The sequence below is a fragment of the Pogona vitticeps genome, chromosome 1 (assembly GCF_051106095.1).
Source record: "Pogona vitticeps strain Pit_001003342236 chromosome 1, PviZW2.1, whole genome shotgun sequence".
Lineage (NCBI taxonomy): Eukaryota > Metazoa > Chordata > Lepidosauria > Squamata > Agamidae > Pogona > Pogona vitticeps.
In genome coordinates, this window is record NC_135783.1 from 75,118,187 (window position 1) to 75,136,376 (window position 18,190).

Below are 18,190 nucleotides of genomic sequence, written 5' to 3' on the forward strand. Positions count from 1 at the left end.
TGTTGTTTAGTTGTTTAGTCGTGTCCGACTCTTTGTGACCCCATGGACCAGAGCACGGCAGGCCCTCCTGTCTTCCACCACCTCCCAGGGTTGGGTCAAATTCATGTTGGTCGCTTCGATGACACTGTCCAGCCATCTCATCCTCTGTTGTCCCCTTCTCCTCTTGCCTTCACTCTTTCCCACCATCAAGGTCTTTTCCAGGGAGATTTCTTTTCTCATGAGATGGCCAAAGTACTGAAGCCTCAGCTTCAGGATCTGTCCTTCCAGTGAACTTAAATACTGTTCTGCTAAATACAGCCAGACTAGGCCTCCAGCATCTGTGATTTCAGCTATGTTTCACATTCAGTTCTGGTTAAGTGCTGCTTGCTTATGAGGAAAAAAAAAAAACTCATGTTCCAACCAAAAAGGTACAGAATCAGTTCAGATGTAACCAGCTTGGTCTAGTAGACCATAATTTATTAAACTAAGAGGAAGAAGCACTATGCCCAGAGGTCCCTTCTCCCATGTCTTGTGTATCATGACAATCTACTATGGGGTAATATTACATCAGATTTTCTAATTCTATAAGTGCCAAAATAAGGCATGGGAGTACACAACAACCATACTTGTTCTTGATCTAACAAACCAGCAGTTATCAGATTGAGATACATGTAAACTGAGCTGTGTTAAACATCCTGTTTAATACTTACTCATTGAGCTCTGTCCACTTAGGGAGCTCCTCAAACTTTCTACTGAACCACCAGCCTTCAGCTTGGGTTTATCTAGTGAATCAGTATCTGGTTGTGGTGACTGAGGGGATTCCGGCATTACATCCAAGCTGGAATCCTGAAAGAAAATTACCACATTATTTATTTTATGAGTCCTATACATGGAAACTTGGAATTGCTGTTTTCTGTAAGGGTAGAAACACTGCTAAACATCTGGATTGTGGTAATCTCTTGAAAGCCTGACTGGGTGCAATATGATAAGTCTTTTTTTCCTAACAAAGGCACATGATGAGTGAAAGAAACAGGCAAATAAGAAAAAGAATTCCCCCAAAGTCATGAGGAAATTAGTCAAAATCACAAATGCAGCAAACATGACGATTGTAAACTTTAAAAAGCCAAATCTTCTCCTAATACATGTTGGAAGCCGCTACTCCCATTGGGACTTACTCGGATATACATCTGACTGGTTGCTTTTGGATGTAACAATAAGCCAGGGAACTGTAGGAAGTAGTACTGAACATTCTGGCTGAAATTCTGTTGCTTAGTATAGTCAATTATACTGGAGTAGACCCACTTGAATCAGTAGTTTCAAAAGAACTATTGAATCAGTCAACTCTTCAATAAATTATATTTATTCAAATGCACAGGACAACAGTGTTAGCTTGCTAATCTTCACAGCTCACTCTTATGTTTGACAACCTAAGCTCGCTCATGAGAACCTATTACTCCAGAACAGAGATTGCCAGTTCGGCAATTTGTGCCAGTTCGTTTTGCTTCTGAACAAATGTTTGGCACCTCCAAGCCCTGCCTTCTCTGAGCATCTACTCAGAGACAGTGGCCCGCCAGCTGCTGCCTCTAAATGGGCACCCGCTGGAGGAACTGGGGCTGGGAAATGCTAAACACCTATTTGGAGGAAAAACTAAATGGTACAAACCACTGGTTTGTGTCCATCTCCACCTCAAAGTATAGGTATGAATACTTCTGGATAGTAACCTCTTAGGAGGTCAGACAATAGATCCTACAGCCACACTATTCTCTACTCAACCTTTTGTGGCAGGTTTCCAGAATCTCAGTCAGATGATGTCTTCCTCATCACCTGTTTTTAATTCTTTTCTAACTCAAGGTGCTAGCCTAGGAACTTCTATGTGCAATCTTTCATTTTGTAGTTTGTTGTAAGTTTGTTGTTTTAAAGCTGTTTGTTGCACAACACAATCCTGTGCATGATTTTTTTTTTGTTTCGCAATGTTCAATGAGGTTTGTTCTCAAGCTGTGATTTGGAACCCTATCCTAAAATTTCAAGGAGGGGTGCCCCTCCTGCTCAGTCATGAGCCATCCATTCTCCAAAGTGTGCATGATACAGCAGCCTTAAAAACATGCAACACCTTTCAAATATCAATATTAAGAAAAACACCAAGCTTCTAAAAAGCTTTTAATGAAAACATGCAATAAATTAAAGCATTCACTCAAATCTTGTAGCCAGTTCTTCATATCTGCTTGTGACTTTGCTGCTTCATTGTGTTTTTCAGAATTGTGCTATTTCTGTAAACCTTAGAATCTGGGTTTTTTCCCAGTATAATGTGCTGAAGATGCCTGAAATGCTAACACACTGTAAGTGAAATGGCAGATGAAGTCATATAAATATCACAGCTTGGATTTAACAACTAACACATCATTTTTCAAATGGAAGGTGTGAAAATGAATGAACTTGACAATGTAGCTCGGTTATGAAAACTGTAAACAAAGCAAATATTCTTTAGACAAAGTATAATGAGAATTTCTCCCTTCCTTCCTTCATGCCTGCCTGCATGCTTTCATTCAAACAAGACAGATTTAAAAAGATCCAAATATTAATTTTTGAGAGCCATATATTTAGAGCATTATTCATTAATATTTGTAAATGGATATGGGTGGATGTATACATGCCAGTGGCAAAGAAAGTATTTTGTTTGCCATCTGACAATGCAAGAAAATAACACAGTATAGTATAGTATTCAGGACTATCTGTAGCAAGAATTTTTTTTTAAAAAAAAAACCTGCTGATATACACAAATTGCTGGCTATTCCACAGACATGCAATCAAAAACCATCTGAATGAAGCCTGTTATTTACATGCTGCAGAGTCATCAGGAAAGATCTCCCACAAATCAAGCAAATCTTCAGAAAAAATTGGAGGACTGAAGCCACAGATTGCTAATAAGGAAGTGCCTTCCATTTTTCTCGTTTCTGTATTTCTTGCACTCCTGTCCTGAATCCTTTTGTTCCTGCCAACTTTGCAAAACCCTCCATGCACATCTTACCAAACTGTGGGGCTAGGACATAGCCATAAAATTAAATACCATTGGCTTTCTTCTATGTTCCCCAAATGCTAAGATCAGTCACAAAGCAAAGTGGGTGCCTACAGATGGATTATACTATATTTGCAGGAATGGAGTATATTTTCTTTTGTTTAAACATTGTATTTCTTGATGTGGTGGTAGTGGGGAAACCTTGAATGCATAATAAACACCAACCCAAATCATTTATTGAGCATTGTGATTGGAACTAATTGCTTTAAAAAAATCCCAGGGCCTCACTGTAACTGTGACTGATGGTAAAACTCAACAGCTACCACAAATTCTCTCTATGTTAAGAAGCAACACTTCCAAAATAAGGCACTAAAACAATGTGTTTAGCTCTTTCCCAATCACAGCAGGTTTTCAGGCTGGCTCTTGGTACACTACAAGGACCAGGATCCAATAAAGTATTTCTGCTGATGTGACTGCTTCTGCTAGCAGGATCATGGGTGTGTGTGTGTGATCCCTTCCCACTGCACTCCCCTCTTTGTCGTCTAAAACCCCTGCAAAAGCATCAGGAAAGATTGAACATGTTGGCCTACATCCAATGTCATGCTGGCAACTGAACACCAGAGCTAGTTTTTGGGCAGCACAGAGGGCTATCTGGAGGGGGGGGGGGAATCTGTTGTGTTGGCATTCAGCTGCCAGCATGACATTGGATATAGGCCAGCATGTTCAATTATGTTGTCAAGGGAGATTATACTTCATATTTTAAATACATTAAGACTTGCTATTCTAAAAAGTTAAGATTTTTAAATTGTCCATGTACAAGGGACAATTGTATAGAAGCTGATAAAAGAAGACAATGTCTGATGCATCACCAGTAGAATGATCAACTTGCTCTTAATCCAGGTTAAGAAATTACAATTACTTCAGTTTATTCCAAAACAGTACCAGTAATTTTAAATTGACACTGGCCATGGTGGGGTTACTTTGGTCTTCTCTGATTAAAAACTGTCTCATAGAGTGATGAAGGTGGTCTTGGGCTCTCAAAAACTACACCAGTGGAGTAAAGGCTACAACAGGTTCTTCTAGTCTGGTAAAGCAGAAGATGGTGTCTCTCTCGTCCAAGGAACACACACGCACGCACACGCGCACACGCGCACACGCGCGCGCGCACACACACACACACACACAGAATTCAAAATGATGGTGTGGAATAGGTGGGATCCACACTGACCGAGTGACTGCACATCACTGTGAAATAATGGATCTCAAGATATTTAAGATCATCCTTATTAAAATAAAAATAAAATTGATCAGTATTATGAATGAAGATTGTCAACTACTTGTCACATCAACAGCAGAATGCAATTTTAGAATGAATAGAGGGCTACTAAAGTTGCACTGGAATGGCAGCAGTTTTATACTAATCTGAGGCATCTGAAGCGAACAGTGGCAAATCAGTCCGGTACTGTGTTACTAGCATCACACAACATAACAAATGACCTTAGTTTTAGAGAAGGAGTGTGGTGGATAACCATGTATTTTGCTTCATGAGAAACAATAAAAGACTGCCTCACTTCTGCACAGATCCACAGACGCAGGCTTTGGAACCTCAGTGACTGAAGGCTCCACACCCACGAAAACAAACATACAATGAAAGTGATGGTCCCTCCTTGAAAGGCTTCTGGCTTGAAATCAGTCCCATATTACTGGAGATAAGAATGAACAAAAAGTAAAATACAGGGACTGGAGCCCTGAATTTAGCTTTGCAGTTATTATTCCAACCGTTCTCCCAGGACATAAAGATAAACACATGCTCCGATATGCTTATCAAAGGCTCACTGCTTTCAGGTCCTGAATGATTTGTAATAGTACAGTGCTGCCACCTCATTATTCAACTGTCCTCTAGAGGGCAGTATTTAACTACAGGAAACCATTGCTGCAGCCAATTCCAAAGGCTGTGGTTGCCTGTCAGCAACTCCTCCTTATGCACACAGTTCAAGTGGAAAGACTGATGAAAAAAAGAATCACAGATATTTTTTTTGACATTTTGAGAATCTACCAAACCAAACTGAACAAAATCTGCCAAATGCACAACCTGTTTGGAAAACTGAATTTGGCCAAAGGAAATTGAAAGAGTAACATTAAAAATATATTGTTTTTGCAGAATGAACTTATAGGATCAGCCGCATGGAACTCTGTAGTGATGGAATTAAAGGAAAGACAACTTCTCCTGATGCCACATCTTGTCCCTTGGCAAGGTCTGCTGGACAAAATGAAACTCACAGATATTAAGCCTAGGTGCATTTCTTTGGGATGGCTCTGTGATGCATTCCCCTGAGTCCGAGATAGAGGAAACTCTCAGTGCCCCTCTAAATTTTCACTAGAACTGGGTGGGGCCCCCACTCCCCCCACATGTGGGGTTCTGACCACAACCAGAACCAAATGGGTAGCAACACTGGCTGAGGGTGTGCAACAGTGCTGCATAGCCACACACCCACACAGCTTAGAGGGAACATTGCTGAATTCCCATTACTGGAAAGCTTGGCCATAATTTTAAAAATTAGTAGGCAAAATCCTCTTGCTTAGGTATGTGGGCGTAACTTGACATTACACCCAGAGTAGCTACAATAGCACCAAGGCATAAGTGCTATCCATGAATCACTTCTGCTAGTGCATTACACAAATGTCACAATGGGAATGGTATGACCTACTGCACAATCAAATTGTGCAGTTCCCTATTATCAAGCATAATACCTGGCATATTCAAGTGGCACAAACATGATTTTGTCCATAATTAGCAGACCAAAAATTCTAATTATAGTTACATGATTATTCTTCTCTTCTTTTTTTCTACTTGGGAAACATATCTTCCCCCACAAATGAATGCATGTTGCTGCACCATCTGGAGCATGTGTTTGTAATATTGTGACACTGTTATAAGGCTGGATGGAAGCATGTGATTTTATTCACAGGCAGTGAGCTACCAGCATATAGACAATGAAATAGAAAGGTTACTTACCTGTAACGATGGTTCTTCAAGTGGTCATTCTGTGAATTCACACAAAGGGTTAATACCAGCGCCAGCGTTGGGCCTCTCGGAACGTTTTCTAGCTGCAAGAGAAAAGTAACAATGTTTAGGACTACCCCTACTGCGCACGCCCAGCCTAACCGTCCCTCAGTTCCATTTGTCCGCCATAGGCCCTCGAGTCATAGAGATGCCAGTGACAGACAGACAGAGGGGAGGCCGGGCGGGATTGTGTGAATTCACAGAATGACCACTTGAAGAACCATCGTTACAGGTAAGTAACCTTTCTTTCTTCATCGTGGTCTTCTGTGAATGCACACAAAGGGTGATTAGCACGCTTACTAACCGGATGGTGGGCTGTCACTGAAGAGCCGATGCTAGCACTGCCCTCCCGAATTTGGTCTCCTCTTTTGCCCTCACGTCCAATCTGTAGTGGGTTATGAAGGTAGAGGCATTGGACCAGGTAGCGGACCGGCAGATATTGGGCAGGTCGACGCCACGAAGTAAGGCAGTGGATGAGGCAACAGCCCGGGTGGAATGGGCTTTAAGTCCCTGTGGAGGATCTCTGTGGTTGAGCTCGTAGGCAAGGGCGATGGTAGATACGAGCCACCGAGAGAGCGTGGACGGCGAGGCCGGGCAGCCCTTCTTTGGGCCAAAGTAGCAAAGAAAGAGTCTGCTGGCCAGGCGAAAGTCCTTGGTTCTGGACACGTAAAAAGCTAAGGACCGTCGAACATCAAGCATGTGGAGCATGCGTTCAACATCAGACGTCGGAGACGGAAACAAAGTTGGGAGAATAAGTGGCTGATTGACGTGGAAGTCGGAGACCACCTTGGGAAGAAAAGATACGTCCAGGTAAAGCATAACCTTGTCTTTAAAGAACTGAAGAAAAGGTTGGTCATGACGGAGAGCTGCCAACTCGCTAGCTCGACGAGCAGAGGTGATAGCCACTAGGAATAGCGTTTTCAAAGAAAGCATCTTGAGGTCACAGGTAGCCATGGGTTCAAATGGGGGTCTGGCTAGGGCATGCAGAACCAAGTGGAGGGACCACTGAGGGAGTGGAGGACGAACGGGAGGTCGGAGGTTAGAGAGACCCCTCAAAAACATCCTGACAGTGGGATGGGAGAAAAAACGGGAAGAGGGAGAAGCTCTGGGTTGGAAGAAGACAACCGCAGCCAGGTACACCTTGATAGTAGAGATAGACAGGTGGAAATCGAACAGGTAACGGAGATACTGCAGAAGTGTAGACAGAGATACAGGGGAAGAGGCGAGATCCCTCTGCTGGGTAAATTTCAGAAAGCTTTTCCACTTGTAGGCATACAAGCGAGACGTGGAGGGCTTGATGGCGTTGGTCAAGACCTCCTGAATTTCTGGACGATCCTCCACGCCGTCAGATGGAGCGTGTCGAGGTCGGGGTGAAGGACTTCGCCTGCTTCCTGGGTCAGTAGGTCCGGCCACATCGGAAGGGTTACTGAGTCCACAGCCATGCTGACTAGAGTGGGGAACCACACTTGGCGAGGCCAAAAGGGTGCGATGAAAATGGCCGGAGTCATTGAACGTCGGAGTTTGATTAAGGATCTCTGTATCAACGGGATCGGTGGAAATATGTACAAGAGACCCTGGTTCCATGGAATCATGAATGCGTCGCCGAGCGAGTGGTGACCGAGACCTGCCCGGGACGCATACCGGGAGCATTTTGCGTTGTGAGGGGATGCGAACACGTCCAGCACTGGGGTCCCCCATTGGCGGCAAAGGTCCTGGAAGACCAGAGGGTTCAACTCCCATTCGTGAGTCTGATAATGAAGCCTGCTCAGAGTGTCCGCAAGCGTGTTGTCCTCCGTGGCTACATGGATGGCCACTGGGTAGATATGATGACGGTAACACCATTCCCAAAGGAGGATGGAGAGATACAGGAGTGAATGAGAGCGGGTTCCTCCCTGCTTGTTGACATAATGCATTGTGGTAGTGTTGTCCGTCACCAGCTGAACTCCGCGGCCGCGCAGGAGAGGAAGGAAGGACCTGAAGGCCTTGATAACCGCCAGCAGTTCCAGGTGATTGATGTGGAACATGGCTTCCTGTGGTGTCCAGAGGGCGTGGATGGTGCGACGCCCGCAGTGCGCCCCCCAGCCGGACGGACTGGCGTCCGTTGTAACTTGAACAGTGAGACGGAGTGGACGAAAGGGCCGGCCAACCGTGAGATGGGGTGTGTACATCCACCACTGGAGCTGTCTGGTGAGCTCCGGGGTGACCCGAAGGCGTTTCCTTTGACTGTCCATCATGGGGTCGAAAAGGGTGAGAAACCAAGATTGGAGCGACCGGAGTTTGAGGCGAGCGTGCGCTAGCGCCGGCGTTGTAGAAGACATCAGGCCGAGGAGGTGTTGGGCGTGATGGGCTGTCACCCGAGCACCGGGAAGAAATTTCCTGATGGCTCGTCGAATCTTGTGTATTCTTTCTGGGGGAAGAAAGATTCGACCCTTTACAGCGTCCAAACAGACCCCTATGTATTGAACTGTTTTGGAGGGAATGAGCTGAGACTTCTGTTTGTTGACAGTGAGACCGAGATTGGAGAGAAGATACAGGATAAATTTTGTGTCTTTCAGGGATTGCCTTCGCGAGGTGGAGACTACGAGCCAATCGTCCAGGTAAGGGTAAACGTGAATGCCCCTGAGACGAAGGTAAGCTGCCACTGGAGCCATGACCTTGGTGAAGGTCCGGGGAGCTGTGGACAGACCGAATGGCAGGGCCTGAAATTCGTAGACCGTGTCCTGAAAGATGAACCGAAGGAACTTGCGGTGGTCTGGGTGAATAGTGACGTGAAAGTATGCGTCCTTTAGATCTATAAGGACAAACCAGTTGTTCTTTTTCAGCAAGTGTATGATGGACTCTAAGGTGAGCATCCGAAACCGTCTGGGTCGCAGGTAAGTGTTTAGGAGTCTTAGATCGAGGATGGGTCTTATGCCTCCTCCGCTTTTTGAGACGGCGAAGTAGCGGGAGTAAAACCCGCATCGTATGTCGCGAGGTGGTACTGTAGAGATGGCATCCTTTTCCAAGAGAGATGATATTTCTTCCTCTAGTGAGGAGTCGAAGGGAGAATGAGTTATGAAACCCAGCGGAGGAGATCTTATAAACTCCAGCTGGTAACCGTGCTGAATGATCTTTAGAGCCCAAGTGTCGTTTGTGATGACGGACCAGTTGTGAAGAAACGGTTGAAGACGGGTGGTAGGTGGTGAATGGGTGAAAACGGGGGGCCGAAAGTCAAAGGTACTGTTTTTGTTTCCTGCCAGGTGGCTTAAAGGGTTGGCGGCGATGGGGAGGACGAGGGCGGTATCCCTGATAACCCTGGACAGAAGAAGAGGACTGGCCAGAGCGCTGCTGAGGTAGTTGCTTGTAAGGACGGTATTGTTGGGAAGATTGGTACTGTCCATAAGATTTACGCCATTGAGGGCGTCGCTGTCTAGATTGAGTCTGAACAGAATAGGACTTAGCAGTTCTCTTAGCCTTGTGAAGGTCCTCCAAATGGGAGTCGGTCTTTTCGTTGAACAGCCCGGTAGCGTCGAAGGCGAGGCTCTCGACCTTTGACTTGACGTCCTCCATTATGTCAGCAGAACGGAGCCAAGCATGGCGCCGGATAGAGATGGCAGACATGAGGACTCTGGCAGATATTTCTGCTGCATGTCTGATGGAAAGACGTTCATACTTGGATACCGTCTGAGCTTCTTCATAGGAGTTGAGAAAAGCTTGCCGGGTGTCTTCAGGTATCATTTTCAACCCCGGTAAAAGCTTGAGCCACAATTGTTTGTGATAAGCTCCCAACACAGTTTGATAATTGATGACTCGAAGTAGCAAGGTGACAAGGGAGTAGATTTTCCTGCCGATGAGTTCCAGCTTTTTACCCTCCTTGTCAACTGGGGTAACATGGGCTTTGGCCGAAGGCCTTGAACAGCTAGTCTCAACAATGAGTGAGTTTGGAATGGGATGCTTGATCAGAAAATGAGTGTCAGCCCCATGAATCTTGTAGAAGTGCTCTGTGCGACGAGGGACGTTAGGTGTAGTCGCAGGCTGAGCCCAGAACTCCTTGATGGCCTCCATAACCACAGGCACAAAAGCTATACTGGGGGGAGCAGTACTGTCCCTTTTGATGTCCCCAAAGAACAAGTCCTCTCCCGGAGGAGAAGGGAGATTCAAGTCCAATTTGAGCGTCTTGGCAAGCCTGGACATCATCTGAGAGTAAGAAGAAAAGTCCTCAGATGGAGAAGGAGCGTGAGTATCGCCAGTATCGGAAAGCACCAGATCACCCGGAGGTAAATCATGCGGTGGCAAGGGTGGGGGTTGCTCCTGATCGGAGTCAGAAGATCGCTCCGTGGACACCTCATCTGGATCAGAGGAGAAGACATCCCTCTTCTTCTTTGGAGGGGGCTTCTCGATGCCGACCTGCGTTGTCGGGGGTCGAACTGGGACCACAGTTGGCGCCGAGGTGGAAGGGACCGGTTGCGGTGGAGGGGCAACCGGTACCGTAGGAGGGTGGTCTTTGGCTCGAATAGCCCGGCGTCGACGTCGAGGCCGGGTCGACTCCGAAGAAGACGACACATATATGTACCGGATCTTTTTGCGGTACCGGTCTCGAGATGCGGATGTCGACGACGAAGAAGGAGACCGCGAACGGTCGCGCCGACGTCGATGGTGCTTACGACGCTTAGGGCGGTCGGAATCCGCTGAACGGGAAGAAGAGGATCGACGTCGATGCTTGCTACGACGTCGATGAGAACGGTGCTTCTTCTTAGAGCGTTTACGCTTAGAGGACTTCGAGTCCGAGCGATCGCCAGAGTCGGACTGAGTGGAAGCTCGATGCCTCTTCTTCGATCGTTTCCCTCGAGGAGACTTCGACCTCGAGCGGCCGGAGGAAGGGGACCGACTCGGGGAGCCATGCTTCTCCGTGCGAGAACGTTTGCCTCGAGGAGATTTCGACCTCGAACGCACAGGTGATCGAGGTAGCTTTTCTCGAGGGGATCTCGAGTCCGAGTGTACGGACGAGATCGACACGGGAGGCGACCCCTGGCCCGCAGGAAAAGGGCTATGTGGGGCAGAAGCGAGGCCAGTAGTGACAGCGACTAACTGGCTCGGTGTCGGGGAAGACCTTCCCGAAGGCGGTAATACTTCAGTACGTCGAGCAGGAGGAGGCGCGGGTGCCTCGGACGAGGCCCCGAAGCGCCTCGACAACTCCTCAAGAATCGGTGATGGGATGGAACCCGAGCTCGGAGAAAGTGGAATGGATGTCATTTTAAGCTGGGCGGCCGCCTTAGCTTTGGACGATTTCGACGGCTTAGCTTTCGGAGCCGGAGGCTCGGGGTTCGAAGCAGGAGCGGCCGATTTCGACGACGCGGATTTTTTCAACATTTTGGAGACTTTAGAGACGACTGACTGAACAGGAGCTGCTCGAGAAGTGGAAGCCATTTCCCCCTCCGAGGGCGCCGTGGACGACAACGTTGACTCCCACAGATGAAGTTTAAGGCGCTGTTGGCGAGCCTTGAGAGCGGCCTTAGTGAAGGCTTTGCAGTGTGGGCAAGCTTTGGGATTGTGCGACTCCCCCAAACAATACAGGCAAGTATCGTGGCCGTCCTGATGGGGAATTTTGCGGTCGCACACCACACACCTGCTGAACGGCCCTGAAGGGGACATAGGGCAGTAAGGAAACCGAAACGACAAGTCCAAGGATAAGGCAGAGCAGTCCGAAATCAGTCCGAGTAAAGCCAGAAAAATACACCGGGTCGTCAAGTTGAAGGGAAAAAGCGCTAGGGTAGTCCGTGAGCGAAGCTGAGGTCAAAAGCCAAAAAATCAGATAGATAGATCGCAATAAACGCAGCTACGACGAGAGGCTCCAAACCGCTAGGCGGAAAAATGGAACTGAGGGACGGTTAGGCTGGGCGTGCGCAGTAGGGGTAGTCCTAAACATTGTTACTTTTCTCTTGCAGCTAGAAAACGTTCCGAGAGGCCCAACGCTGGCGCTGGTATTAACCCTTTGTGTGCATTCACAGAAGACCACGATGAAGAACGTGTATTTTATTGACCTAACTCAATCCTAACTTTCTTTTATGGTTTTACTGACACTCTTTTCACAGTAAGTTGCGTTGAAAAAGCCTTGAAATTGCTTTACTACATTGCACCTAAGGCTAGTTTTGTAGTGATGCTGTTGTAGTGCTCAGCAATGTCACAAACTAGAAATATAAAGAGTATTCACAAAACAACTTGTCCTCAATAAGACAGGCTGTCTTGACACATTGACACAGTCTGCTGAGAAAGCACTGATGCTTGTGAGATTTCTCCCTACAAGCTTCAGAATTAGACAAAGCACGTTCTTCCATGGGGTTTCCACACCATCTGTGAAAACTATCTCTGCGCAGAATTTTTCTTTTGTATAGGTCGGAACAGGGAGGAAGTAGGAGGACAGGCCGTATGGACTTCCCTCCCTCCCTTCGATTTCAGTCCAAGCAGCTCAGTACCCCACAGGCCAGAAGACACAGCAGAAGCAGAGGGAAAGGGGTGGTGCTGGAGCAATTTTCCTTGGATCCTCTGGCTGCTTAGACTGTGTGTGTCCTCTTTTTTCCCATGCCACCCCACTCCACCTTTGATTGAGTTCCACCCACTTCCCAGTTTTGGGGGCAGGCAGGCAGTTTCACTTAGAGCAGGCATTCCTTCTAGGTGCACAGCAAGAGCAGAAAGCCCGGCTGATTAATCAAGCCAGACCCCTCCTTCTCCTCCTCTGTCCACCCTCTTCCTTTCCCCATCATAATGCTTATTCCCTCTTCCAAAACAGGAAACTGGAAGGGAGCTGATGCAGTGCTTGGGTGGCTGCTTAGCAGGCAGAGAGAAAAGGGGCTGCGTGAGCAGCCATCCTCAATGTCTGTGAATGCCTGCTTTGAGTGATACCCTGCCTGTCTGCCTACTCCCAAACTAACTAAAAAACTAGAAAAGCAGGAAGAAACTGAAGCAGAGGTGGGGGTGGGCAGTTAGGGAAAGAAAAGAAGCAGTGCAAGCAGGAAAACGTTGATGAAAGAAAACCATCTGAGGAATCCAGCGGTGCCCTCTTTCCCTCTGCTTCTCCCCCCCACCCGCCCCCATGGCAGCTTGAAGAAGCATCAGCAGACACAACCTAGCCTGGGAAACACAGGGAGCCAGACTCAAAACCAAGATGGCAATCTGTGTAAAACTGTTCTTCACAAATGCAAAGGGCTTTGTCAAAAGTGGCAGAAAAATCTTGCAGTCTGTCAGGGGAGGGGAAAAAACACACACAGCTATTTTAAGTATTCCTACCCAAAATTTAGCTACTGAGAGTTCCTGTATATTAACTCCAGGAAATAAGGCAACAAGCTGTTTCATTTGAAACAAACAAGCAAGTGGATGAACTTGGATACCTGCTCTGACACGGAGCTGCTGTATTTTTTAGACATCCTTTTCCTCATGGTTTCTTTTACAGATTTCACCTTTTTACCAAGGGATATGCGAGATGTTGAAGGAGATTTGATCACTTCTTTGTAAACAAAATCACCATCTTTGCCCTGTAAAATTAAAAAAAAAATAGAAGTTCAACAAGGAGAATCCTCTGCCAGCCCCTCCCACCTCTAGTAAGGTCCAGAACAGTGTGTCCAAAAGGGTGAGGAACAGGTGAAGGGGTCTGTGGCTCAGGTTTCAAAGGTTTTGTAAGAATTTTGCAAAGCTTTGCTGATTTTGCTTTTTCCCAGTAAAGCAAAATCCACATAAGCGTTTCTGTCATATTTCCCACAAAACTATCCATATTCACTGCAAAAAAGAGTATCATTAGCTATTACTTAAAAGTTAAAAAAAAAAGGCTGCATTTATGAAGAAGCAATTTTTATGAAATCACAGAGCAGCTAAATTGAGCCCCTAAGGCTCCATGTGGATGTTTTTTCCAGCTTCTGGAGGCTGTCCTGTTAAAAAAAAAAAGAAGCCTTCTGCCAGGAGTGGCTAGTTGACCACGAGCTACGGAGTGATAGGAAGGGTGAGTGGACAGTTTGGCCCCAGGGGGCTGGACCCTCGTTATGTCCACATGCCTAGGGGTATTCGTATTTGTATATGAATACCTCCATTTCTACTCCTGAACTCTTTTTTACCCCACAAAGAAATACACCGGAGTACCAGAAAGAGAAAAAGAGTACTCAAATCTTCCTTAAGCATATTATTTACAAATACTAAATAAGCATTTAAAGATTTTAGCTTACAATATCAGAGGGTCAACAACAGCTGCTGGGTACTCAAGTCCTTTAGGTCTCTGGCTGCAGAGCCAGAGGTTGGGAGTTCAATTCCCTGCCGTGCCTCTTTGGCAGAGGCTGGACTTGATGATCCAGAGGGTCCCTTCCAGCTCTGCAATTCTAAGATTTCTAAGAAGAACGTGGGTGGGTGTACGTTGGTACTAGAACTATATGGACCATTGGAAGATGGTGACGTGAAAGTATCCTTAATGGATACCACGATCCAAAAGATCCAGCATTGCACTGTCATAGGTGCCTCCGGGAGTTCACAAGCAGCTCATGAAGCCCATTAGCCTATCAGAGACTACCGTGTTTCTCTGAAAATAAGACAGGGTCTTATATTAATTTTTGCTCCAAAAATGCATTAGGGCTTATTTTCAGGAGGCGTTTTATTTTTTTCATATACAACAATCTACATTTATTCAAATGCAGGCATGTCACCTTCTGGGTGCTGCACAATGGTTTCCCTTAACCGGGGCTTATTTTTGGGGTAGGGCTTATATTATGAGCATCCTGAAAATCATACTAGGGCTTATTTTCAGGGAAACAGGGTAGCACATGCCATGGAGAACTAAACTGTCTTGAAATAAAGTGATTTTGTTTAGCTATCATGACTAATTGCCTTTTCCTTCATCTTTTTTCCTGGTCCTCTTTAACAGTCACTCAAACTAGCAAGTGGTACTCTTCATAGTGAATTCCCCAAGTCAATATAATCTGCTTGTCTAGAGCAGATTACAGATCAATTTTAGAGAATGATCCTAAGTTCTAGGGAACAAGAAGAGAAGGATGTGGTTTTTATATCCAGATGGATGGAAGTAAGAATTTTTTTTAAGTGGGAAGGAAAAAGAAGCCAATCTGCTGCATGAACTTGCTTCCCAGTTCGTATCTCAAACTGTTTGGTTGTTTATTTTCCAGGAGTCCAGCCTTCTGCAGCTGTACTTCGCCATACCTCCCCCTTCCCCTGGAGAGCCCGTCCATCTGGCCAGTGTTCCAGCTGGGATGTTTTCAGGACCATTTTACTCTCACACACACTACAGCAGGGCAATTCAAGAACTTTAAAGGATCTGGATTCATAGCAACAGAGAGAGAGGATGCTTTACTAACAGAACCCAGCTCTCAAAAATGCCTGGTTTAATCATGAATTCAGCTTCAAAAGGGAAAGGGGAGAAATAATACATCACATATTGCAACAGGCAAAATTTCACACACTGTGTGTGCATGTACTGTGTGCACATACAGAAGATACCAAAGTATATAGGGCCAAACAGCCTAATAGGTAAGAACAGCCATGTACAGATTTTATAAATGCAAACAGGAACAGAAATTTGGAAAAATCACAAGGGAATTGGGGACCGCTAATATGAAAGGGCCTCTCAATTTCTCTGCTCCATTTTGTAGGCAGTGAAGAGGTGATGTACAGTGGGGTCTTGACTTGAGAACTTAATCTGTATTGGAAGGCGGTTCTCAAGTCAAAAAGTTCTCAGGTCAAATCTGCATTTCCCATAGGAATGCATTGAGAACCATTTGATCCGTATCTGCTCTTTTCCGTCCATAGAAACTAATGGGAAACTGCTATTCCGCCTTCGACCGCTAGAGGGGGATATTTTGTTTCTTTTTTTCTTAGGTCAAGAAAGGTTCAGGGAAGGCAGGGAAAATACAGTCCAGGCAGTACAGTACCAGGCAGTCTGAAGACTGTCTCCCAATCCACCCTCTAAACACTGGGAGGAATGAGGAAGCAGACAGGCACCCTTTTCACTGGCCAACAGTTAACTGAAAGTTCACATTTTGCACTTTCCCTGCCTCCCACGTGGTTTTTTTTTCAGTTCTTAACTCAAATCTAAGTATGTAAGTCAAGTCAGTATTTTCCTATGAGAGTGGTTCTTAAGTCAAAATGTTCTTAACTCGAGCCGTTCTTAAGTCAAGACCCCACTGTATTTCAGACAGTCCTGTGTAGGGCTGACCATAAGTCATAAGGTGAAGGGGGGGGGAACATATGGTTCCTGCTACTAATCTTCTCTGCTTCACTTACATGCAGAAGGAAATAGAGTCCCTAGTGGTTGCTTAGGTAAAGTTCTGTTTTCTCCTGTCCTCACCATTATATATCTCAACTGAGAATGTAAGAAAAATGTGTAAAAAAAAAGGCAGGATAACATTGTATTAGGCAAATTAGAAGTTACAGAGCACTCGCAAAGAAAAGAACATTTCTGAGTGGTCACAAGGTTGATTACATTCTGTCATCTAATCATGGATACACATGAATAGAATTGCAAATGTCTATTTGCCATGATCCTTAAGTTTCCTCTGTGATAAACTTTTTTTTAAAAGTGCAATCCCATCTTGGAAGTGGCTTGACTTAAGAAAAAGGAGAAGGCTCCACACAACTGCATTTAAAGAGGTCATCACTTAAGTGTATAAAATGAGGCCACACCTCTGGCTCTTTACAACCCTCCCATTGGGTATTTAAAATATTTGGTGGTTTAGGAAAAGGCAGATGCTGTCCTGGATACTGAGGGCGAGCCTCTCTCTGAGCCATCACACAAGAGCAAAGAATGCTGCCCCCAGCCCCCAGACCTTTTCTAAGCTCCAGAATGGGCTGCATCTTTTACCAAGTTAAAAAAAAAGATACACCCTCAAGAGCTCAGCGTAGCACTTCATTTTGTCCGGGCATTGGTGTCCCTAAGTAATAATAAATATAGTTTTAGATATTTAGTGTGTGCTATTATACACAATAGAGGTTCATTTGTTGTTTCCAGTATAAATAGGTGGCTGTGGTAATCTTGCATCTTAATTAGTATCATTATACGGAAAATACATAACTATTTTGTATGGTATAAAAGCAACTCTATCGTTACCATGTAGTACACTAGTTCAAAACAGTACAATAGTTGATTTGTTGCAACCAAGAATGGATGTTATTTTAATGGATCTTACAGTGATATTATGGCAGTAGCCTCTGTGTTTAAATTTTAATTACAGATAAGTACACTGTGCCTTAGAGTGACATTAGTAAGGAGACACAGGGAAGTTTATGTCGTGCCCTGAATCTTTTCACTCACCATCTGATCCAAATTGTTTCCAATGTGCAATGAACGATTTGTCAAGTCAAAGCCACCAAAGCTGCAGGTTCTCTGTGAAACAAGACAAATGCATGACAAGTGCATTACAACAAAACCAACACAGAGAACTGAACATCTTCCAGTACACAGAAGAAACCCGAAAAATCATCCAATTGTACAAATGAGGGTAAAAACCAAACCATGATGAGAAATGTAAAATGTTCTGGCATTACATTCATGCATTATGGCGCTATTTTGCAGATCATTTTAAAAACTCTGATCTTCAGATATTTTTTAAATTCATGCTGACTTTTCAAGATGCTCCATAAGTATCAGAACCTGAAATGAAGACTCCTGCATTGCCAGTTTAAATCTCAATTTTCACCCTAATTTCACTTTTTTGAAAATGGGATATGAAAGAATAACAAAAAGCCTTTGATCTGATCCCACAGAGTACTAGAGAAATTACAGAAGCAGATGAGGAATATAGTCGAAACAGGTGGTTTCTCTGATGGATCTCCAATTCTTATGGACCTACAAAGGCCACCCCTTTCTCCTCTGCAGCCCTGTGCACCTCCAAAACCTCCCCCAGAGGGCTGGAAAACCCTCTGAAGCTGGTTTTCAGGTGATGCAGAGGGCTAGAAGAGGGGAGGGGGAAAAGAAGAAAACTCTATTATGGAGCAGCTTTTAGGACATGTATTTAGAAATCCTAAACACAATAGGCCAGAGAGGCTTCTCTCTAGGCATCCGCCATTTTTCACCAAAGCAAACTCTTGCCAGAGCTTCCAGGAGAGATACATGAATAGGGATTTAATTCTTGGAAAGCATTGACTCCACGTTTCTCACAAAGTCCTCCATG

The 18,190-nt window shown here is 45.3% G+C and overlaps 1 protein-coding gene and 1 long non-coding RNA gene across 5 annotated transcripts in view; one reads left to right on the forward strand and one right to left on the reverse strand.

The window, feature by feature from the left end:
- LOC110087734 (uncharacterized) overlaps positions 1-3,225 on the forward strand; it is a 98,062-nt gene extending 94,837 nt beyond the window's left edge. The window contains exon 10 of the long non-coding RNA XR_013540568.1: positions 2,826-3,225. This is a non-coding gene — a long non-coding RNA (uncharacterized LOC110087734). The remainder of the gene's footprint in view (positions 1-2,825) is intronic.
- The window catches only part of LOC110087497 (SAM and SH3 domain-containing protein 1), a 725,270-nt gene that overhangs the window by 26,242 nt on the left and 680,838 nt on the right, over positions 1-18,190 (reverse strand). For all 4 annotated transcript variants that reach the window (XM_020809531.3, XM_020809283.3, XM_020809447.3 and 1 more), the window contains exons 11-13: positions 17,332-17,403; positions 13,421-13,564; positions 690-825 (exon numbers count right to left, since the gene is read on the reverse strand). In XM_020809531.3, coding sequence (XP_020665190.3) covers positions 690-825; positions 13,421-13,564; positions 17,332-17,403 — 352 coding nt within the window. The remainder of the gene's footprint in view (positions 1-689; positions 826-13,420; positions 13,565-17,331; positions 17,404-18,190) is intronic.